The sequence below is a fragment of the Guyanagaster necrorhizus genome (assembly GCF_019112545.1).
Source record: "Guyanagaster necrorhizus MCA 3950 unplaced genomic scaffold BT62scaffold_4, whole genome shotgun sequence".
NCBI lineage: Eukaryota > Fungi > Basidiomycota > Agaricomycetes > Agaricales > Physalacriaceae > Guyanagaster > Guyanagaster necrorhizus.
The window spans coordinates 608,037-627,474 of NW_025064883.1; the positions used below are offsets into that span (position 1 = coordinate 608,037).

General features: G+C 47.7%; 9 protein-coding genes across 9 annotated transcripts in view; 4 read left to right on the plus strand and 5 right to left on the minus strand.

Annotated features, from left to right (window-relative positions):
* The first annotated feature begins 172 nt into the window (after nucleotides 1-172).
* On the plus strand, nucleotides 173-3,182 carry BT62DRAFT_991286 (uncharacterized protein). Its single transcript, XM_043190274.1, has 7 exons — nucleotides 173-312; nucleotides 363-481; nucleotides 541-999; nucleotides 1,048-2,375; nucleotides 2,426-2,638; nucleotides 2,692-2,775; nucleotides 2,825-3,182. The coding sequence occupies exons 1-7, from the start codon at nucleotides 248-250 to the stop codon at nucleotides 3,089-3,091; spliced, it is 2,535 nt and encodes an 844-aa protein (XP_043043793.1). The 5' UTR covers nucleotides 173-247; the 3' UTR covers nucleotides 3,092-3,182.
* Nucleotides 3,183-3,824: 642 nt separating this feature from the next.
* BT62DRAFT_927613 (uncharacterized protein) lies at nucleotides 3,825-4,844 on the minus strand. Its single transcript, XM_043185296.1, has 7 exons — nucleotides 4,767-4,844; nucleotides 4,695-4,717; nucleotides 4,546-4,626; nucleotides 4,447-4,492; nucleotides 4,173-4,397; nucleotides 3,973-4,118; nucleotides 3,825-3,916 (listed from the first exon to the last, which is right to left on the minus strand). The coding sequence occupies exons 1-7, from the start codon at nucleotides 4,785-4,787 to the stop codon at nucleotides 3,847-3,849; spliced, it is 612 nt and encodes a 203-aa protein (XP_043043794.1). The 5' UTR covers nucleotides 4,788-4,844; the 3' UTR covers nucleotides 3,825-3,846.
* Nucleotides 4,845-4,952: 108 nt separating this feature from the next.
* Nucleotides 4,953-6,141, plus strand: BT62DRAFT_927614 (ATG16-domain-containing protein). Its single transcript, XM_043185297.1, has 4 exons — nucleotides 4,953-5,093; nucleotides 5,149-5,275; nucleotides 5,329-5,587; nucleotides 5,645-6,141. Exons 1-4 carry the CDS (start codon nucleotides 5,003-5,005, stop codon nucleotides 6,014-6,016), a joined length of 849 nt encoding a protein of 282 aa, XP_043043795.1. The 5' UTR covers nucleotides 4,953-5,002; the 3' UTR covers nucleotides 6,017-6,141.
* Nucleotides 6,036-8,183, minus strand: BT62DRAFT_962114 (uncharacterized protein). Its single transcript, XM_043188629.1, has 5 exons — nucleotides 8,032-8,183; nucleotides 7,914-7,982; nucleotides 6,896-7,831; nucleotides 6,580-6,844; nucleotides 6,036-6,519 (listed from the first exon to the last, which is right to left on the minus strand). Exons 2-5 carry the CDS (start codon nucleotides 7,950-7,952, stop codon nucleotides 6,470-6,472), a joined length of 1,290 nt encoding a protein of 429 aa, XP_043043796.1. The 5' UTR covers nucleotides 7,953-7,982; nucleotides 8,032-8,183; the 3' UTR covers nucleotides 6,036-6,469.
* A 37-nt stretch (nucleotides 8,184-8,220) lies between these two features.
* On the minus strand, nucleotides 8,221-9,514 carry BT62DRAFT_502956 (prohibitin). The gene is made up of 8 exons (XM_043181179.1): nucleotides 9,446-9,514; nucleotides 9,288-9,391; nucleotides 9,154-9,231; nucleotides 8,889-9,101; nucleotides 8,744-8,839; nucleotides 8,641-8,683; nucleotides 8,560-8,591; nucleotides 8,221-8,509 (listed from the first exon to the last, which is right to left on the minus strand). Exons 1-8 carry the CDS (start codon nucleotides 9,477-9,479, stop codon nucleotides 8,288-8,290), a joined length of 822 nt encoding a protein of 273 aa, XP_043043797.1. The 5' UTR covers nucleotides 9,480-9,514; the 3' UTR covers nucleotides 8,221-8,287.
* Nucleotides 9,515-9,793: 279 nt separating this feature from the next.
* BT62DRAFT_962118 (uncharacterized protein) lies at nucleotides 9,794-12,431 on the minus strand. Its single transcript, XM_043188630.1, has 15 exons — nucleotides 12,293-12,431; nucleotides 12,075-12,238; nucleotides 12,006-12,023; nucleotides 11,848-11,952; nucleotides 11,778-11,795; nucleotides 11,505-11,702; nucleotides 11,385-11,450; nucleotides 11,174-11,334; nucleotides 11,036-11,116; nucleotides 10,750-10,984; nucleotides 10,676-10,699; nucleotides 10,548-10,619; nucleotides 10,308-10,502; nucleotides 10,192-10,250; nucleotides 9,794-10,138 (listed from the first exon to the last, which is right to left on the minus strand). The coding sequence occupies exons 1-15, from the start codon at nucleotides 12,408-12,410 to the stop codon at nucleotides 9,889-9,891; spliced, it is 1,764 nt and encodes a 587-aa protein (XP_043043798.1). The 5' UTR covers nucleotides 12,411-12,431; the 3' UTR covers nucleotides 9,794-9,888.
* A 103-nt stretch (nucleotides 12,432-12,534) lies between these two features.
* On the minus strand, nucleotides 12,535-14,603 carry BT62DRAFT_927617 (6-phosphogluconate dehydrogenase). The gene is made up of 11 exons (XM_043185298.1): nucleotides 14,571-14,603; nucleotides 14,482-14,515; nucleotides 14,325-14,427; nucleotides 13,857-14,273; nucleotides 13,540-13,806; nucleotides 13,272-13,483; nucleotides 13,154-13,216; nucleotides 13,015-13,099; nucleotides 12,821-12,966; nucleotides 12,690-12,768; nucleotides 12,535-12,637 (listed from the first exon to the last, which is right to left on the minus strand). The coding sequence occupies exons 1-11, from the start codon at nucleotides 14,576-14,578 to the stop codon at nucleotides 12,582-12,584; spliced, it is 1,470 nt and encodes a 489-aa protein (XP_043043799.1). The 5' UTR covers nucleotides 14,579-14,603; the 3' UTR covers nucleotides 12,535-12,581.
* A 133-nt stretch (nucleotides 14,604-14,736) lies between these two features.
* BT62DRAFT_943202 (uncharacterized protein) lies at nucleotides 14,737-17,831 on the plus strand. Its single transcript, XM_043187865.1, has 9 exons — nucleotides 14,737-15,127; nucleotides 15,178-15,391; nucleotides 15,449-15,566; nucleotides 15,616-15,742; nucleotides 15,790-16,415; nucleotides 16,462-16,661; nucleotides 16,707-16,855; nucleotides 16,913-16,979; nucleotides 17,028-17,831. The coding sequence occupies exons 1-9, from the start codon at nucleotides 14,992-14,994 to the stop codon at nucleotides 17,620-17,622; spliced, it is 2,232 nt and encodes a 743-aa protein (XP_043043800.1). The 5' UTR covers nucleotides 14,737-14,991; the 3' UTR covers nucleotides 17,623-17,831.
* The window catches only part of BT62DRAFT_885298 (uncharacterized protein), a gene marked incomplete at both ends in the record, with an annotated part of 6,617 nt that continues 4,918 nt past the window's right edge, over nucleotides 17,740-19,438 (plus strand). Inside the window, 10 exons of the mRNA XM_043182820.1 lie at nucleotides 17,740-17,848; nucleotides 17,948-18,022; nucleotides 18,066-18,191; nucleotides 18,249-18,281; nucleotides 18,333-18,376; nucleotides 18,434-18,543; nucleotides 18,639-18,728; nucleotides 18,785-19,048; nucleotides 19,098-19,149; nucleotides 19,185-19,336. Coding sequence (XP_043043801.1) covers nucleotides 17,740-17,848; nucleotides 17,948-18,022; nucleotides 18,066-18,191; nucleotides 18,249-18,281; nucleotides 18,333-18,376; nucleotides 18,434-18,543; nucleotides 18,639-18,728; nucleotides 18,785-19,048; nucleotides 19,098-19,149; nucleotides 19,185-19,336 — 1,055 coding nt within the window. The remainder of the gene's footprint in view (nucleotides 17,849-17,947; nucleotides 18,023-18,065; nucleotides 18,192-18,248; nucleotides 18,282-18,332; nucleotides 18,377-18,433; nucleotides 18,544-18,638; nucleotides 18,729-18,784; nucleotides 19,049-19,097; nucleotides 19,150-19,184; nucleotides 19,337-19,438) is intronic.

The following is a 19,438-nucleotide window of genomic DNA, read 5'->3' on the forward strand; positions in this document are numbered from 1 at the left end:
AGCAGTAGAGTGGGCGCTCTTTCATAGCTACGTTCCTCTTGAAATCTGTATTCCTTGACGTATCCATACATAGATTGAATAGTAACAAAGATTTTCATTATCCAGGTATGTGTGGTTAGGGTTTGCTCTGTTATGGCCAGGGGACGATGACCAATCTTCCAATCCCGCTCTTGCTGGTACTCATTTTGCTCTGTCTTCTGCTTGCACTGCTCTAGCAGAAATCCATTGCTCATTATCATTTATTCTTATGGTTTTTGACCCTGCAAACTCTCATCATCTCAAGCCGTGGCTCGTTAGAACACTAGAACCGATGTTCGTGACGTTCTGTGCTCTGGAATAGCTGACGAACTCTGGTCTTGTAGATGCGATGCTGAACCTGGAGCACTGGCTGAATACATTCTAGCCCTTCTCAAGCATAATGTGCCGGAGAGTGAAATGCGAAAGGAACTAGCTGTTCAGCTCGATGAATTTCTCGAGAAAGGTCAGTCAGAATATCGTGGTGCCCATGTTAACCTATGCTGATCATCCAGATTCGACCAGAGTGCCAGCCGTTCCTCGACACATTATTCACTGTTCTACGCACCAAGTCTTATTTACCGTATTCTGCAATACCTTCAGCACCCTCCTTTCCTGACAAAATGCTTGACACCGGTATTCCCATTCCTCTTGATGGTCTCGTTTCCCCTTCCATACCTTCGTCACCTGATCGCATCCGCAAGAGAAGCCTTGATGATGACAAGGACGGTCGACCTGCTAAAGGACCTCGTTTAAATGACGACGGCCAGTTTTCGCGTTACGGTAGCAGCAGAGGCGGTATGGATTCGAGGTCAGCGGGGGGTTGGAACTCACGGGTGGACAAGTCCGCAAACGGTTATCGAGAAGGTTCCTCTCAACCCAGGGGTGCTAGTATGGGGCACGCTGTGGGGCAAATGAATGGCAGACGACCCCAAGCATATCAGCCACCGGACATGAAACGAGGGATATGCAGAGACTATCATAGTATGTTTTATCTCCATTCTTGATTCTTGCAAGCTCACACACTCTTAGACAATGGCTACTGTGCTCGTGGCGCTTTCTGTAAATTCAGCCATGGGGATGATGCCGTCGTTCCCAGCCAAATGTTTCCCATTAATGGCAGTGGCATGACAGGCTCTGGCATGCCATTCATGACTATGTTTGGGCAAGGATTCGGGATGCAAAATGGGCCCGTGGCAGCTTACGATCCTCATGAGTCCCGTATGGACATGAGAAGTATGGGTAACAGCCGATCACAGATGCGGCCTGCTTTCCTCCCAAGAGTCGATGATGGGCAGACAGTTCATGCCTCTGGCGAACTACCTGTGATCCAAGATCTCACCCCAAATATCCCCCATGACGACGTTACGCCTAATCCCACCTCCCAAACTAGTGTCTCCCAGTCGTCATCACCTCAACACCCATCTTCATCACGAATACAACACCCTCATTTGCCCGACATTAATGACGATGTGGCAAATGGTCACCAAGCAAAATACAATGAAGATGTTGAAATGACTCCAGTGTCTGGCTTGTCTCAGAATGGCGGCTATTCCACTGGGATACGCGGGCCTACTGGTCGAGGCCGAGGTACCTTCGGTGATGTCCCAGGTATCCGTCCAGAGAAGAGGAATGACAAAACATTGGTCGTTGAAAAGATACCTGATGACAAGCTGTCCTTGGAGCAGGTTAACGATTGGTTCAAAAAATTTGGCAAGGTCACCAATGTTGCCATTGATCGACCGCACGGAAAAGCTCTTGTCAGCTTTGAGGAACACAGAGAGGCATATGCTGCATGGAAGTCAGAAGACGCAGTTTTCAACAACCGTTTTGTTAAGGTGTTCTGGCATAGACCGATGGAAGGACATGGCCAGATTGGAGCACGCATGCTCGCTGCTTCTGCGCCTATCGTCGCCAATATTTCAGCTAAAGCGGCTTCCGCCGTCTTGCCTGCGGCATCTGTAACTAGCCCTACGACACCTATCCGAAAATCCTCAGTTCCGTCTTCATCGAGTACAATAACACTTGCCGAAAAGCAGCGACGGCTGGAACAGCACATCGCTGAACAGAAATCGCTTATGGCCTCTCTTGCTGCCGCCTCCGGAGAAGAAAAGAAGGGCATCATGGCACGGCTCAGAAAACTGGGTGACGAGATCACTTTGACTTCATCATCCGTCAAATCGAATTCAACTCCTATGAAGACACACTCTAATCCTACTCAGGCTACCGATGAACGACAACAGCAGGAGCGTGCACGACTGGATAAGGAACTGGACTTCCATAGCTCTGTAACTGCCATAGAGGGTGAAGGTGAGACCGCGGAAGACCTCAAGGCCAAGCTGGAAAGACTGAAAGCGGAGGTATGTCGCTATTCTCCTTGATTAGAAAATGAACCTCAGAGAGTGAAAAGGCCGCCAGTCTGGGTTTATCAGACGCGGAACCTAACTACGGCGGATCACACAGACCGTATCGGAGCAGAGGGCGTGGACCCCCCCGTAGTTTTTACAGGGGAGCAGGGCGCGGCGTTGGTCGAGCGAGTATGAAACTTGACAATCGGCCAAAAAGACTTCTTGTTCGGGGCGTTTCCAGTGAGAAAATGCAAGCGCTCAAGGACTGGTACGAGGTAATATCTTCATAGTATTCGTGTCCGCCATGCAATGCTGAGTCATATCTCAGGCAAACGGTCAGGTTGACTCAATATCTACTTTGGAAGATGGCGATGTTGTGGTTTCGTTCAGAACGCGAACAGCCGCAGAGCAGGTTTGGCATACACATCTACATATGAAATCCGTTGCTAACGATGGTAAAGGGAATGGCCAAGGGGAGCAGTATACCGACCGTCGGCGATGTCCACTTATCATGGCATACTGACACACTTCCGCCGTCGTCCTCCACGACAGTCGCACCGGCTGCTGAACTACATCCACCACCGCAGGAGGGCCCTAGCCATAGAGAACGACACTCACCGGCTCCGGAACTCGACACAGAGTCCAAGGGTTCCCCCAATGCACAGGAGGAGGAAGTAATAGCTAGTGGATGGGGTGGTGATGGGGAGGATGGCATGGGCATGTTTTAATTTTGTATAACTGAGGTATCATGTTGTGCTATTACATTTGCTGCCTATCGTCACTTCTAAAACATTGGTTCGGCTCCGGCCTACGTTCACGGAGGGAAACTTCGACACCAAATTATGGGATTAGTTATTAACTTGAGCTGTTACAATTCGACCAGACAAGAGCAAACCACAACATAGACTATAGCTGTACTAGGCTAATTCGTGGAGGTTTGAACACGGCCTCAAATTTAACGCACCTCGACTATCCGCCCATCAGCTGCTCGAAGCTTAGTGGGCCGTGGCCATGCATTCAGTCGAGGGTTCCTTAAGGTAGGTCATCATACTGCCCTGTAAATAACTAATTATCATCCGAGCAAGGACTCGGTGGCCAACAAATTGCGATAGCATATAATGAAATTTGACGTGCCACAGATAAACCCGCCCTGCTGATCCTAGGAAGACGGAGGTAAAAGGATGCGGACAAATGATCCTGAAAACAAGGAGAACGGGAAGCGACTGTAGCAGGCAGAGCCTCGATCATTGCGCACGATCCCAGTGAAGTATTTGGCTGAGCTGGAACTGGCGCCGTGTACATCACGAAAATAAATGTGATATGCGCGATATATCATGGCCCTTGACAGCGTCCAGAATATAGAATGACATTACGCAGAAGAGATGAAGTAACATGTACGAATATTAAGGTCGCAGGTAGGAATGAAGCCACCGTAATAACAAGTGAGAAACATGTTTACACAAAAAAGGGTATTTCTGAGACATCAACAGTTGCATCCATAGCTTTGAGAGCTTTCCGAGTCGAGTTGAATTGGATCCGGGTAGTCGACATACCTGCAAGGGAAGAGTTAGAAAACCTATGGCGTCATAGTAAAGCTCGAATTTCTGACAATTGTTCCTCTGCCTCTTGTTGTAGAGCATTCTTGGCGACAGTTTGAAATGCTTGTTCAACGTTGATGGCTTCCTTGGCGGATGTTTCGAAATAAGGAATATTTCCTTTGGACTGACACCATGTCATGGCGCGCTTCTGGGTAACCTGGTGATACACATGAGTATTGGGATATAAAAAATATTGCTGTTCCAGATGTACCTGCCTCTTGTTCTCTTCAACATCAATCTTATTGCCTAGGACAACGAAGGGAAAGTTCTCCGGATCATGAGGACTCGCTTGGATCAGAAACTCGTCACGCCAACTATCCAGGGTCTCAAATGACTTGGCACTGTTCACATCGTACACAAGGACGCAACAGTCAGCTCCTCGATAGAACGCAACTCCTAGTGATTGAAAGCGTTCCTGCCCGGCGGTGTCCCATAGCTAAGAAGACAAGTCAGAGGACATTCGACTTGAACCCGACACAGCATACCTGCATAGTGACTAACCGGTCATCTACCATAACTTCCTTAGTGAGGCTGCCGGTTGGTCAGACAGTGGCTCACGCGCAACTCGGAGAAACAGGACGCACAAGTCAGCACCGATAGTGGCCTTATACTGGTTGCTGAACCGCTTATTGACATATTGATTCATGAGCGAAGTCTTTCCGACACTGAAGAATGCATGAAACGGAGGATGAGCAGGCCGATGGAGAAAGAGGAAAGCGTGGAGCGGTCGCACCCACTGTCGCCAAGGATGATAACCTTATTGGCAAGTGTTAGACAAGAGAGGATGGAAGGTAAAGAGGCATACTTTAAGCAAAACACGACCCATTATGAGACTGGAAAGTAGTGAAGGGATAGAATGAAAAAAGGTTGGAGTGGTTCAGGTCGTAAGTAAGGTGTATCGAACGAGTTACTCACTCGACAACCCCAAATAGAGAGAAATAGAGTCACAGAGGACGATCACAGCCGGTCACCACCAACCTGTCACGCTTCCCCTCGACATCGCAGTTTCCGTTCTCCTTGTCTCCCTTACTCTCCGTTGCGATGGCTGAGCCTGCTTGGCAAGAGATTCTTCGTGCTCGTCTCCAGGAACGTAATGTAAAGGAGTCTGCGTTTTCGTCTGTCATTGAGCAATGTAACTTCACCTACTATACTTCCTCCGCAGATTGGGCTCATAATCTATCGTGTAGACCGACGGTTAGCACAGCAGACAAAGTTTCTAAAGGAACGAAACGTCCAATTTCTCCGTGCTGCACAGTCTGTCCGAGGTAACAATCCAAGCAGCTCTACCGTCTTCGTTCCAGGGACCAGCGAAGAGTGCGTTATTCAATCCCATTGTCGCTCAATGGCCTTATGTGGACATCTCTTAGGAATCCCGTCTTGTCGGTATACACCGCTTCATTGGAATCCCAGATATCGTCGCTGCGGGATGAGATTGCAGGCGCCTACAAATCTCAGACTCAAAACACTCAGAGGCTGTTGGCCATGACAGAAACACTACGGGAGAAGGAGGAAGCTTCCAGGATTGGCGATGAGAACCTGAGAAAGACGCGAGATGAGCTGGCGGTCCTTCGCCGCAAGGTCGACCAACATAACGAGTTGATGGGTGAGAAGGATCGTACTGTCCAGGTGCGCAAGATCATAAGAGTGCAATTCATTTGCTATCAATCTGACTGTGCTTCACAGATCCTTCACGACGAGATAAGCACCCTTCAGCTTGAACTCGGTCAGATCGAGGAACGAAACCAGACCTTGATAAAAGATAATGCCAAATTGCTACAGAGATGGTTAGATGCGAAGCAGGTGGAAGCGAATAAAATGAACGAAGCAAATGAATTCTACGAGAACATGCGCTCTCGACATCAGAATGTGACAACCTGGCGCGACGAAACTCTTGGTGCCGGTGCGCCTGTTGTAGCGAGCAACGGAGCGGATTCATCATCGCAACCATCCGAGTCGGGAAACGGGGATCTGACCGAGGAGACGAAGGAGACGGAGATGAAGGATGGGATACTATCTCCCACGGAGATGAGCATGGATCCGAGTCCGAATGGTTGATTGTCGATGAATAAATTTTAATTCGCATTCTACTTTTTGGTTTCCGTCGCATACCCATGTCTACTGATATACCTTCACTTTGTTTCAAATCCAAGTGTCTGAGGGGCCGTGTTGATACAGCTCAAGCAATGTCGTGAGTTCATTGTCAAGGAAACGAGTCGAAACCTCGCAGAGCAGCAAGTATGAGATAAAGGATTCGAGAAGAAATAAGAAAACCTATCGATGTCGATGACTGTAGCGTTTGGATACATACGATGAAACAGAAAGTGGCAAGAAATATGTTAAAACACTCTTGATACGATGTATGGAAAACAGAAAACTTGGATGAAAAGAAAAGTCGATAGTCGTGCACTCGAGACAATAAGCTATATAAACATTATTGCAAATGGCAGGGCGCATTACGCATAGGGGAGGGGAGCTACGTCTGAAGGAAAGGAATGATCGGTTCGCAATCTAAGGAGCGCCTTGCATCTGAGTGTCAGGCTGCTGCTGTCCATAATACCCTAATCATGAGAGGATGTGTCAGAACAGAAAGGCGCTTTGAGTATGTCACCGCCACTTACCACTCCAGTAGGTGGAATAATAATTCGGATCACCGCCCCATTGGGCTTGTCCGCCTTGACCTGCTGCCACCGCCGTGGGATCTGCGCCCGGTTGCTGCGCACCGGTTAGACCAAGAGCGCCGGGAGCAGCATTTGAAGGCTGGGGCATGCCTGGGGATCCAGGAACGGCACCACCAGGCGCGCCTGCGGTTTGATTTGGAAATCCGGTGTATCCACCAAAGCCGTACTGCCCGTAAGACGCCGGCTGGGGCATACCATACATAGGCTATGCAAAGGGTCAAGAACAGTTTATATTGAAACCATGCGCAACACATACCATGTTTCCGTACGGAGCTGCAGTGCTAGTGGTAGGACTGAGGGGTTGAGGGGCCGCGCCATCTGCCCTATCTTTGCCCCAACTGCATTTGATTGACCTGCCATGTACCATTTGACCCTGGAGTTGAACGATAGCCAGAGCGGCGTGCTCGTGAGTATCGAGCTTGACGAAAGCAAATCCACGATCAGCTTGCATGCGAATTTCCGATAAATAACCGATGGATTGGAACAATGGGATGAGATCCGCTTGCGTGCAATAAGGAACAAGGTTCCCAACGTAGACAGTGGAGTTGTACGCGGGAGTTTGCTGAACTACGGACTCGTAGGAAAGGGGTCCGCCCTGGAAATTCATCGGAGCGGGCGCACTGCCAGTGCTGCCAGGACGAGGGGATGTGGAAGCAGCAGGAGCGCCCTGTGTTTTCTGATTGGCCCAGTTGACACGGATAGCTCGCGAACCAAGCCATTCACCGTTCATTGTCGCGATAGCCTGCTCCGCATCTGTCTTGTCTCGAAATGCCAAAAAACCATATCCACGAGACTTTCCAGAGTTCATATCCCACATGACTCGAGCATCGGACATGGTGCCAAAAGCACTGAACGCCTTGGCAAGGACCTCATCGTTCACTTCGGGGCTCAGGTCACCCACAAAGACGTGGTAGTGACCGGTGGTATCCTCCTTATTTTGTTGACCTTGATAGGCCCAATTGACACGGATCTCCGTATCGAAGATCTTACGGCCGTTCAGAGTCTGCAGGGCGGTCTCTGCGGCACGCATGTCCATGTATTCGACGAAGCCGTAGTTGAGCCCTCCATGCTGATAGTTCCTGTCTGGGATTATTTTAACATGTTGAACGGGCCCAGCAACAGCAAAGATCTCTGTGAGCATGTACTCCGTCACACGAGGGCTCAGATTTCCGACGTAAAGATGAGCACGTCTCTGAAAATCCGGAACAAAGGAAGGGGGAGCGAAAAGATAGATCAGACGTCAGGGGAAAGAAAGAAAGCAAGAAAAAACTCACCGGAGCCTCAGCCGGACCTCCCATTCCCATTGGATTCATGATTTTAAGAGTACTGAAAAGAAATGAGATCTGTAGTTGGTTCAGCCAGGGGTATCAAAAAAATTACAACGATGCGCACGAAAGACTGAAAAAACAGACACTATATGATAGACAAGTCCGTCAGAGAGGAGAAATGATAGAGACGAGAGAGATGATAGAGACGAGAGAGAGAAAAAGAGAAGAAAAGAGATATTTAGCGACACAATCAACCTGGTGCAGGTAAAGAGAGATTGGATGAGTCAGCACCGCTCAGTCTAAGCATACGTAAACAGCGCAAGCCGGAGCATTTGAGATGGACAATTCTGATTAATTACACTATTTATCCGGTACATGTCCTACTTATCTGCCGGAACATTCAACAAGATGTTTCCCCCACCGCTTGGGATGTATGACACATTGGGGTTAGAGGCAAGCGAATTGACGATAGCCTTAGATGTTTCGATTTTGCGGAATGTGACAAAGGCGTCACCAGCCTTCCCAAGTGCTTGCGAAATGATTTTTGCCGCTGCAGCTTCACCTTCGGCTCGAATAACAGCTGCTTGACGCTCTTGCTCAGCCTAACAACGTGATTAGTCCAATACGTCTGGATGAGAATCAATGAGCTAACCTTTTCAACGACAAATTTCGCCCTCTCAGCATCTTCGCAGCAATTATCAGTAAATAGAGGATAAGATAATACCAAACGTACCTTGCTGCGCAATTTGTTTCGCTTCTACTGCTTGCGTGAATTCCTAGGGGGGTGGGCAAAAGTCAGAACTTAAATCATAATCACCTACAACACTTGTTCCCACCTTTCCGAACGTTAGATGCGTTATAGAAACATCTTCTAAGACAATGTTGAATTCCCCAGCACGCTGCAAAAGGTCAGCCCTTATCCTAGACGACACCTAAGAGTACTGAGCATCACAACAAGTCATATAGCAGCTTGACACGTACCACTTCTCGCTGTGTAATCAATTCCGCTGCATCGAATTGGGCAACAATGCTTTTCAGCACCTCGTTACCAATAGAAGGAAGCACCCTTTCGTCGTAGTCCAAGCCTAGACTTTGGTAGATTTTGGGAAGATGCTCTATGTCGGGTCGGGAGAGAACTCGGAGAGTAATAGACACCATCTGAAGATCCTTCGATCCAGTTGTTGTCGATATATTCTGTGTGACTCGTATCAGATAGACATGGACTCTTGGACATCATTTCACTTGCCCGAGGCTTTATTCGGCAGTCATATAAAATCACCCGCTGGAGCCACGGAATCATGAGATGTGTACCCTCCGGTGCAGCCTATAAACAACCAAAGATAAGAACCATCTCTAAGAATGATCTTCCAAGCCACATACCGTACTCTTAACGCCTGAAAACCTGTCGAACATGACTGCTCGGTAACCACCCGGAACATCGTACAGACTTGCTCTGACTGCAACGGCTGCGACAGCAATAGGAACTAACAATCTACATATTAGTACCTTGGAAAAAATTCAAGCAGAAGTACACTTGCCGATGACTCTGGAAGCATTCTGGGCAAACGCCATGATTGTGAAGGTGAAGGTGCCAAACACATATCAACGACGCGTGTTTTTTTTATAGCTTAGTCACTGACATTTAGTCAAGGAACAAGAACGACGATGCCCAAGGGCATAACAACACTGTATGACCTTTTATCATCGACCTTCACAGGTGTCACTGCCATCAATCTACGTTGCCGGTCTCTCCACAATGTCTGGGCCGACCACAACTTGGACAGTGACATCGAAAGGTCGGGCCAGCGAGTGCACCACACTGAAACAGTCAATTTAGCATCCCTCCCCTCAGTTCCATTGCCCCCTGTCATTGTATAATTCGAGGTCTAGATCTCAAAGATTTTATACAGCTTTTAGGGGAATTTAGAGTGGCAGAAAAATCGAACGGCGGTGCTAACTGTGGAAGCTAGGCTACGACTACCTACAGTAAAACATCCCCTTTAGCGTCTCCTTCCATTCTTGCAGAGTGACTACCGAACTGCATGGCCCTTTTTTTTCGTCCGCTCGCCTGAATTAATCCCATTTTTCGAGCAGCTAATCTCAGTAACATTTTATCTCCAAGGCCCAATTCTAAACGGGGATCCATTTTGTGCTGAACTGGCAAGTTGGCCAAAAATGAGACCACTCCAAATGACAGAAAAGGATGTCTTGTCTCCTTTCCGTGGGATGAACTGGAAATATTGTTACCCAAGTTTTACGAAACCGATTAGCAGAGATAACTTGCCAGATGCGATCGTCGCGACCCAAATTTCGTACTGGAATACGCTGAATTTCTAGCTGAAGCTATGTGAGGTCAGATGAGTGGGGAATAGGATAATCCTTTGGATAAAGAGATCGTACCTCGCCGATCACTGCTTGCCAGCCGCCTGAGTTGAATGACGATCGATGTCTTCCATAACCGCCTAGCAACTCATCGGATCCAAGGCCATTCAAAAGCACACGAGCTGGGCTAGTATATGCTACAGACTCTGCACCTGGATAAGCGCGTACGTGTCCCACTCCACGAGAAGCAAAGTATAAAGCAAGAGCCAGACTCTATTTGGCTTTTCATCATGCAATAGTAGTTTCAATAGTCACAACGCTCACCAAATCCATGACTGTGCGGCTGGGCAGCATCAGGGCTTGAACTATAGGGCGTGCCCCCTGTGATTCCTACTTTACGTGCTCAATGGGAATAAATTCAACCTGCTGGCGGAAATAAGACCAACATGATAAGGGACGTTGATCTCTACCTGTTGGACTCATCAACATAAAGACATTCCAAGCTTTGAAAGGACCATACAAAGTTCCAAGTACGGCCGGGACACAGTCGCCTGAGTTCGTCCACTTCCTGAAGCCCCGTCTTTCTATCAGGAACCATGTACGACACTCTGATAGAATCATCATCAGATGGATTTTTAGCCTTCCTGTGCCGTCTTGATATACCCCCAACGTTGCCTTCTGTCTCCATCTGGATCTTTCGAGGGTTCTCGAAAGCGACGTTGAGGAGGTCGATCGATTCTTCAAGAGGAATATGCCTTGAAACTGCATTAGAGCATCATTTTGAATGTTGGATCGCAGAAACGAACTTGTGGGCAAGGTACGCAATGACTGTTGAATCTATTCCGCCGCTGAAGAGGACGGCTACTCTGGACTGTGTTGGCATGGAACTGTACAAGCAAGGGATTGCATTCAGCCATGACATGTTATTCCGGAGAGAAACAGACCTTTTGTAAGGAACGTTGTGAACGCGGAGCATAACGCTACGATCTAGGTGTGAGATCAAAGCATCTACTGAAGCCAAGAGATAATTAGGTATCTCATCAAGTGAAGCTAAACGCGGCCAAGTATCTGGCGGAACTAAGCGATTCACTAGAGGAGGCTGGACCTGTCTAACATGAAATATTCCTATCATGTCATCGATAAACCGGTACTTACGTAGCTGAAGACAGTGGTTTGAGAAGGCCGTCGAGATAAAGTCTTAAGATGGTCTTCGAACGTGATCTGATTGAGAATAAGCATTTGCGTGGTGAACTGAATAGAGAAAACACTGCCTACGCCTTCTAGCTGAGCGAAATCTTTGAGGTTGAGATAAAAGATGTGATCTGTAGACAACTCCTCAAAAGAACATCCTGCGTCGACACCAGAAGTCACAGAAGTCAATATGAAATATGGATGTGATGGGGAAGGTTTATGGATCAATAGAGACCGACGACCTAGAGGATCACGTCCAAATATAATGCAGCCAGACTCTTCCTGAAAACAAAGCAGCGCCGATTAATAGTCGGCCACGGGCACTAGGAATGGGGAACATCATGATTCATGACTTACATGGTGGAAAACAAAAGCATAGCTACGTTGATAGTTAATCGTTCATCACATAAGGAAGGTACGAAACCACATACGGGCCTTCAACTGACGAGAAAAGGTCTCTGATTTGAGCTGGTGTTTTGAGACCCCTGCTACTTTCAAATAACTTGACGCCGTCGTTTTCAGCTGCATCCATCTAAAAGATGATTTAGCTCTCGGGCGACATTACCAGGAAATGATGTCACTAACGTCTAGTCCTTCGAAGATCTACTTAATTATCAGCCAGTAGAAAGATAGAGCGGGCGCAGCGAGACGAACCTCTCCATTCCAGCAAAAAATATCACCATTTCGGATGTGAGGTTGCACGACAGGTTGGGAACCTCGTAGACACAATTCAGATGCAAAGAACTCTAGATGCAGCATGCCAACATCCGAACTCTGGTCCTTGAAGCTCACTTTGTGGCTTCGTTGGGCATCAGGCCCTAAGTAACATCCAGTGAAAAACTATGGGTTTGATTATGCAGGCTTTCACATACCACGCGCAGCATTTGCATGCCTTAAAGCAATGCATAGCTTCTCATGATATGAGTCGATGGTATCGATGGCCGGAGGGTTGACTTGGAATTGTCGAACACAGAAGAATATGCCACACATATGTACTTTCCAGGTCCGTGGACAACTTGATGGGTGCCGGGCCGATCGCCCAATCTGGGAATGAAAACAGGACAAGTACATTTTCTCTATTTATTTTTCCATTCAATAGTAGTACAATTATCCTCCAGGCTTACGCAGCTCTAACGGGAAAAAATACAACAGCCTGTGTCCTTATGTGCTATAGGTAGACGCAGAAACATTACCGCCGCGGCCAGTCCAGTTGACATCTTAGGATCCTGTCAGTCGACATTGGAAACAAGGTGAAATGGGAAAGCTTACGAATATCCTCGCCCAACTTGAACTTATCATTTTCCTTTCCGGGAAGAACGCGGAATGTGTGAGCGCCAAAGTAATCACGCTAAATGCAGTCTAAGAAATCGTTTGACAGTATTTTAAAGAGGTGCCCATACCTGTGCTTGCAACAAGTTCGCAGGAACGATCTCACTCCTATAGCCATCGAAGAAAGCCAATGCAGTGCTAAAAGCAGGAGTGGGGATGCCCCAAAGCACAGCTTGAGCAATGACACGTCTCCAACCTGGTTGAGCCTTGTGAACGGCTAGGACACAGTCAGTACATGCGAGAACATTGGACTTGTCATAAATACCTTTGTTGAAGAAGTCATCAAAGAGAAGGGACTCCAACTTGGGGTTCTTGTTGTACGCGGAGGTGATGTCCTTCAAGAATACACTCTAGCAAGGCAGCGATGTTTAATGACGCACTGTGGAGTAGAAATGAAGATATACCTTGATGATACACCCACCACGCCACATACTGGCAATGCCGGCATAATTCAAATTCCAACTAAGCTGGAGTAATCAAAATGATTAGATGCATACATGGAAAGTCGGAAAGAAAACACACCTCCTTCGCGGTCTCTCGCATGAGCATGAATCCTTGAGTGTAAGAAATAATCTTGGAAGCATACAGAGCTTGCTCAAGATCATCAATGAACAACTGTTTATCTCCACGGAAGGGCTCTCTTTGAGGTCCGGAAATAGTCTTGCTTGCGCGCACACGCTCGTCTTTTATAGCGGAGAGACAACGGGCGAAAACTGCTTCACCAATAAGTGTGACTAAATTCAGAAATTTGTCAACTGGATCCCACAGACAAAGAAATGGATGCACATACCGGCCATTCCAGCATCCAAGGCAGCGATAGCAGTCCATTTTCCGGTACCTTTCTGACCAGCTTTGTCCAAGATTTTGGTGACTACCGGTTCACCGTCATCATCCTTGAATTTGAGGATGTTGGCTGTAATATCAATGAGGAATGAATCAAGGACGCCCTTATTCCATTTCAAAAAGATATCAGCAATTTCGTCTTCTGAGAGACCTAAACCACGTTTGAGGATGTCATAGGCTTCAGCGATCAGCTGCATGTCTCCGTATTCAATGCCTGATATGATGTAAGTGAATCGTCAGTCATGACGACATGATATCACTTGCCATTGTGAACCATCTTCACGTAGTGACCCGACCCCGTCTCCCCGACCCAGTCGCAGCAAGGCTCACCGTATGCCTGGGCTGCAGTTTTCTGGAATATTTCTTTGATGGCGGGCCAAGCCGCGGGCGAACCACCAGGCATAAGAGACGGACCATATCTGGCACCTTCCTCACCACCTGAAACACCAGAGCCAACGAAGAGGAACCCTTTGGACTCCAGCTCCTTCGTGCGACGGATAGAATCAGGATAGTGAGAATTTCCGCCATCAATGATAATGTCACCGGGCTCAAGATAGGGAATGAGCTGTTGAATGAATGAGTCAACTGCCGCGCCAGCCTTAACCAGTAAAATGATTTTGCGGGGCCTCTTCAGCTTTGCGCACAGTTCCTCGATGGAGTGAGCGCCTTGAATGTTAGTACCTGCGAAGATGTGAGCAGATATGTAGAGATTACAGAATCACGAGGTGGTACCTTTCGCTTCGTTGGCCAAGAAATGATCCACTTTCTCGACAGTACGATTGTAGGCTACGACGGTGAAGCCTTTGTCGTTCATGTTCAGTATTAAGTTCTGGCCCTACAAAAAAGTGTGAGTGAAACTGGACATCTACGCGACGGATAGGGATCCGACCATAACGGCCAGGCCGATGAGTCCAATGTCTCCTCTGATGCATAAAATTAATGGATGACGCAGAATCGTCGAGAGAGAAGGGTACGTACGTAGCCATTTCTGATGTAAGAAGGACGGGTGGTGGTGGTGGAAAGAAAAGTGCTGGCACCCTGGTCACCGTCGAATCGATCAATTGACAGCCGGGTATAACCGGGCCGTTGCTCCGCTTATTCATCCCCCCTCATCGATACCGTGACTGTCGAATTTTGGGGTAAGATTTGCTGCGCTTGTCTATGTACCCATATTCGAATGCTCATCCAGGCTAGCTAGAATTTCACTCGTCCTAAGATTTACTCGAAGCAGGTTCCCCTATAGCACTCGGGGTTAGGCACCTACCTCGGCAGCGCCTGGCAGCGGCAGTGCCTTGGGAATAGTCTGGGAATTTCTCAGTGGGCACAACGTTCATTTCATTTGTAGAAGCGCCGGTGCGCTACGTTTTGTCTCCTATCTTCGCCACTCACCCCGTCCAATATGGCATCCCACGGTGCTGCTGCACGGGCCTCTCTTTCCTTAAGCATGCCCTATTCTGGGATCCCCAATAGCCTTTCCAGCCGTGTCGTCGTTTATCAAGGGTGGGTGTTGAAGAAGCGACGCAAAAAGATGCAAGGTCATTTTCTTCATGGCTGCAAATCCCAAGTACCACTCACTCTGACACAGGGTTTGCTCGCCGCTACTTCACACTGTATCAATCTGGCCTTCTTTCTTATTCCTTCGAGCCCGGTCAACCCACTCGAGACCAGATTTCACTGCATCATGCTGCTATTTCCACAGCTCCAGGACGAAAGGATATTCATTTGGACTCAAATACTGCCACATTCCATATTAAGTGTTTAAACACGGATGACTTCAATCAATGGATGGCTGCGTTTAGGTCAAACTTCTTGACCAACATTCGCAGCGTTGTTTGTTCTAAATTGATCTTTCTCAGGATATTTGTCGTCGCAGGTGCAGAAGTTCGTAAATCAAATAGCATAAGATTAGTTTCGCGGCAACAAGGCAACTTCAAATTGAGCAGATCAGGCGCCATCGCCGACGACATGAGCACGGTAAGTCACAACAGATACGTGCTGCTCGTTCTGACTGCTTCCTGTTAAGACCATACATCAACTTGAGGATGCTTTGGATTCTCTTAAGGCCGACGTCAACCCGAAAAAAAACCATAGTTTCATGAAGCAGAAGGAGAAGAAAGATTCCGCGTCCATGTTTGGATTGTTCAAAAAAGGTGAGTCTACCGCCACCTCAACGCGCAACAGCTGAATAATGTCGTAGCCCAACATTTTGCCTCAGATGTTGGCTCTGACAGCATCCATTCAGAATGTAGTGAAAATATAGACCCTTCGTTGAGCTCTTTCCAGCGCGTCCGTCTGGTTTTGGACACGTTGAAAAGTCAACATACCGCCTTGCTTAGGTCCCTTCAGACGTCCACTCAGACCGAGGCTGTCGCCTCTGCTCATGTGTCACCACCTGCAATCACTGAAGAAGAGGAGCATACTATTGCCCCTCACAGCCCTAGTATCTCATTCAAGCCTTCGAAGCGCGCATCAATTGCCACTACCATTACTGATAGCCTCAGTGAGTGGTTTGACGCCTCAGACGGTTTCAATGAGGGCGCCCAAGAATTTGTATTGGATGTCCACGCTTTCCCAGATGGTACTGAACAACCAAGTCGAACGTTGAGTAACGATAGCAGGAGCAGTTTGGATCAAGGAGAAGACTCCAGTGTTGATACTGACATAGCACAGGAACTAGGCTCTACCAGATTACCCAGCGAAGAGTTTACTCAACCCGATGCATCCACCTATGCTCTCCAGGTTGTTCGACGGACCCATTTGCCGGCCCCTCCCGTTGGTGACGAAGGTAGTCTCTTCTCCATGCTCAAGAAAAATGTTGGGAAGGTAAGGATGTCGCCTGTCTATGGTTTCGAAGACCCACTCCTTTTAGGATCTCTCAACAATAGCTTTTCCTGTAACCTTCAACGAACCTTTAACCCTGCTCCAAAGGGCTGCTGAAGAAGTGGAATATTATGATCTTCTCAATCAGGCTGCTGATACAGTAGATCCAGTGGATCGAATGCGTTATGTTGCGGCATTTGCGGTCGCTGGTTATGCGCATACCAAGCATCGCTCAGGGAGGAAAGGATTGTACGGATCCCGTTCTCTTTTAGGTCTCCTGCTAATCTGAGATAGTAATCCAATGCTCGCCGAAACATATGAAGATGTGCGAATGAAATTTATCTCAGAGAAAGTCTGCCACAACCCGCTAGAGATGGCGTATCATGCCGAAGGGAAGAACTGGGAATTATATGCCACATCTGCCGGCAAAACAAAGTTTTGGGGTGTGTAGATGCTTCTATAGCCGAGGAAGGCCCGTAACCTTACCTTCTTTGACGTAGGTAAAAGTCTAGAGATTATCCCGTTGGGTACAACACATGTCAAGATTGGGAAGGATCACTTTCATTGGTATGTGCATCTGAGTTCTCAGGATGGGTCTCTGACGATACCGTTCAGGAAAAAGCCTTCATCATTCATGAGAAATCTTATGGTCGGAACGAAATACCTAGAGCATTGTGGCAAACTCACCATCGAAAACATGCGCGACTCAAGTCGTTGTGTCCTTGACTTTAAGCAGAGCGGGTATTGGGCGGTATCCAACGTTGTCTCTGGTATCCTATACTCTTCATCAGGCGATGTCGTGTCTCAACTCGAAGGTAAATGGGACGAACAGCTTGCTGAGACAGTGGACTCCTCTCACTTGCGTATACTGTGGAGGGCGACGCCTTGGCCTATAGATACTCATCAGTATTATGGATTTACATCGTATGGCATCACGTTAAACGAAATCACGGACGACATTGTTAATTGCTTGCCCCCAACCGATTCTCGTTACCGACCTGACGTCCGAGCCCTTGAGGAAGGTGATTTGGACCTAGCCGAGCATGAGAAGGCACACGTTGAGGAATTACAACGGGACCGGAGGCGTAGAGGAGAAGAACGGCAGGCGCGATGGTTCAAGCAAGTCGGTGATGAATGGATCTATATTGGTGGTTATTGGGAAGCTAGAGCGAAGGGCTGGAAGGACACAGGAATCCAACCTCTCTGGTGATGTGCTACGTATTCTCTTGGTACGGCCACATCAATGATACCCATGACATACGATACTCCTAATACTGATCATCGTCAGGCATAGAGTACATTCTGAGTTGTTGAATAACAACATAACGTCTTACTTAAGAATTCGCAGGGGCTACTTCCACTGAGTGCCCCTCGTACTTTAGCAATCATAGGAAGCGGCGCTCGCAATAGTTCACTGGGACCTAATGATGTGCATGGTTAATTGAATGATGGCCAACGGCGCATAGATACTCCGATCGCGGAGGAAACGATGGCGTGCTAGCGATGGGTAGGTATTTCGTTCGTCGGTAATGTAGAATTATTATTCAGGTACCGGTTATCAATAGGATGGGGAAGTGGTACTGCAGATTTCCCCTATCTCATAGCGGTGAGTGTGCTCACCTCCTACCTCCCTGTCTGGCACTCATGCGGTAGGCAATTCATACGCAGCAAAAGCTTCTGCCGATGGAACGATGGTATCCTCCTCAACCAGCGACACTGATCTCAACGCGGCAGCTGATGCTGCAGCTGGAAAGGACGTCGCAATTGTATTCATAACTGGTGAATCACTGACATCAAGGGTGAACACTTGAACGCTGAGATCCTTTAATAAAAAAGCTGATTCTGGAGAGGGATACATCACAGTGGAAGGTCAGCGACGGGCTTATTGGTGCAATTTCAGCGTATTGACTTATCCTAAAGGGAATTTTGGGGATCGAAATGATCTTCTTGCTTGGCATAGCGGAGTGAGTGATTGTCTTTATCGTGATATCCCATCTTTTACACTTGGAAAATAATCACAGGATGCGTTGGTGCAAAAGGTAGCGAGCATCAACCCCAACACTATGGTGGCAGTAAACAGCGTTGGTCCTATCACAATGGAAAATTGGATCGAGAACGAGAATGGTACGCAGTTCTGCATTATCGCGATAGCACACCAATCGATTTACAACCATGTGTTCTGTAGTGACCACAGTTGTAAGCTCTACTCCCTTTCATTCCTACCAGGACTAAAAACGCAAAGCTATGGAGTGGACTTCCTGAGCAAGGGGCTGGTAATGTTGTAACTGATGTTATTTACAGTGTCTATAACCCAAGGTTTGTTCTAATCCTCTGTTCAACCGAATTATACAGTGATATTTTTTTGCCTTTAGTGGTCGTCTTTCGTTTACGATTGCCCGAAGCATCAGCGACTACTCAGCGGCGGTTATCTACAGTTCCAACTCCTCGATCCTTGATATCCCGTACAATGAAGGGTTGTTTGTTCATTATTGTCATTTCGATGTGCAAGGAACCAAGCCTCGGTTTGAGTTCGGTTTTGGGCTGTCGTACACCACCTTTGAATACTCTGATCTATCTATCTCTGGATCCACTGCGGGCGATATCTCTAGTGGGCCCGGATCCTCTATTGACTCTTCGTGAGTATTATCTACTCCTTGGCTTTCGGCCTGCTTCGAAGGTGTAAAGGCTACATATATCCGTGGTGCAGATTGGATTCACTCTCAAGAATGTTGGAAGTGTCGCGGGACATGAGGCATGAGTTCAGGCAAATAGTCAAGACCGCTCCGCTCAACATCGTTTCAGATCCCCCAATTGTACATTTCGCTGCCTTCCTCTGCAAATTCGCCACCGCAGGGTTTGAAAGGCTTCGATAGTGTTTACCTTGAAGCAGGAGAAAGCACGACAGTTACGATGGAGCTTTCGAGGTACTCATTTGTTGCGGGACGACACAAGTACCTGATGTCAACCTTATATAAGCATAGACAGTTTTGTCCTGAGTCGACGGTCAATTGCCTTTAAGCAATTGA

What these genes read in the sequence shown, in the direction of transcription:
- BT62DRAFT_991286 (XM_043190274.1), top strand. Translation starts at nt 248, where the DNA reads ATGGTTTTTGACCCTGCAAACTCTCATCATCTCAAGCCGTGGCTCGTT. An exon ending in GATATGCAGAGACTATCATA is followed by an intron (nt 1,000 to 1,047) that starts GTATGTTTTATC and finishes ACACACTCTTAG; the next exon opens with ACAATGGCTACTGTGCTCGT. An exon ending in CGCGAACAGCCGCAGAGCAG is followed by an intron (nt 2,776 to 2,824) that starts GTTTGGCATACA and finishes ACGATGGTAAAG; the next exon opens with GGAATGGCCAAGGGGAGCAG.
- BT62DRAFT_927613 (XM_043185296.1), bottom strand. Translation starts at nt 4,787, where the DNA reads ATGGGTCGTGTTTTGCTTAAA. An exon ending in GCCACTATCGGTGCTGACTT is followed by an intron (nt 4,493 to 4,545) that starts GTGCGTCCTGTT and finishes ACCAACCGGCAG; the next exon opens with CCTCACTAAGGAAGTTATGG. An exon ending in CAAGAGGCAGAGGAACAATT is followed by an intron (nt 3,917 to 3,972) that starts GTCAGAAATTCG and finishes CTTCCCTTGCAG; the next exon opens with GTATGTCGACTACCCGGATC.
- BT62DRAFT_927614 (XM_043185297.1), top strand. Translation starts at nt 5,003, where the DNA reads ATGGCTGAGCCTGCTTGGCAAGAGATTCTTCGTGCTCGTCTCCAGGAA. An exon ending in TTCGTCTGTCATTGAGCAAT is followed by an intron (nt 5,094 to 5,148) that starts GTAACTTCACCT and finishes TCTATCGTGTAG; the next exon opens with ACCGACGGTTAGCACAGCAG. An exon ending in AGAAGGATCGTACTGTCCAG is followed by an intron (nt 5,588 to 5,644) that starts GTGCGCAAGATC and finishes TGTGCTTCACAG; the next exon opens with ATCCTTCACGACGAGATAAG.
- BT62DRAFT_962114 (XM_043188629.1), bottom strand. Translation starts at nt 7,952, where the DNA reads ATGAATCCAATGGGAATGGGAGGTCCGGCTGAGGCTCCG. An exon ending in GAGGTCCGGCTGAGGCTCCG is followed by an intron (nt 7,832 to 7,913) that starts GTGAGTTTTTTC and finishes CCGGATTTTCAG; the next exon opens with AGACGTGCTCATCTTTACGT. An exon ending in TTATTCCACCTACTGGAGTG is followed by an intron (nt 6,520 to 6,579) that starts GTAAGTGGCGGT and finishes TCTCATGATTAG; the next exon opens with GGTATTATGGACAGCAGCAG.
- BT62DRAFT_502956 (XM_043181179.1), bottom strand. Translation starts at nt 9,479, where the DNA reads ATGGCGTTTGCCCAGAATGCTTCCAGAGTCATCG. An exon ending in GAATGCTTCCAGAGTCATCG is followed by an intron (nt 9,392 to 9,445) that starts GCAAGTGTACTT and finishes GTAGATTGTTAG; the next exon opens with TTCCTATTGCTGTCGCAGCC. An exon ending in CGCATCTAACGTTCGGAAAG is followed by an intron (nt 8,684 to 8,743) that starts GTGGGAACAAGT and finishes CCACCCCCCTAG; the next exon opens with GAATTCACGCAAGCAGTAGA.
- BT62DRAFT_962118 (XM_043188630.1), bottom strand. Translation starts at nt 12,410, where the DNA reads ATGTGTGGCATATTCTTCTGTGTTCGACAATTCCAAGTCAACCCTCCG. An exon ending in AGATCAACGTCCCTTATCAT is followed by an intron (nt 10,620 to 10,675) that starts GTTGGTCTTATT and finishes CACGTAAAGTAG; the next exon opens with GAATCACAGGGGGCACGCCC. An exon ending in GGTCGCGACGATCGCATCTG is followed by an intron (nt 10,139 to 10,191) that starts GCAAGTTATCTC and finishes CAATATTTCCAG; the next exon opens with TTCATCCCACGGAAAGGAGA.
- BT62DRAFT_927617 (XM_043185298.1), bottom strand. An exon ending in TCATCGGCCTGGCCGTTATG is followed by an intron (nt 14,428 to 14,481) that starts GTCGGATCCCTA and finishes ACTTTTTTGTAG; the next exon opens with GGCCAGAACTTAATACTGAA. An exon ending in CGAACTTGTTGCAAGCACAG is followed by an intron (nt 12,769 to 12,820) that starts GTATGGGCACCT and finishes GACTGCATTTAG; the next exon opens with CGTGATTACTTTGGCGCTCA.
- BT62DRAFT_943202 (XM_043187865.1), top strand. Translation starts at nt 14,992, where the DNA reads ATGGCATCCCACGGTGCTGCTGCACGGGCCTCTCTTTCCTTAAGCATG. An exon ending in CGCTCAGGGAGGAAAGGATT is followed by an intron (nt 16,662 to 16,706) that starts GTACGGATCCCG and finishes AATCTGAGATAG; the next exon opens with TAATCCAATGCTCGCCGAAA. An exon ending in GGGAAGGATCACTTTCATTG is followed by an intron (nt 16,980 to 17,027) that starts GTATGTGCATCT and finishes GATACCGTTCAG; the next exon opens with GAAAAAGCCTTCATCATTCA.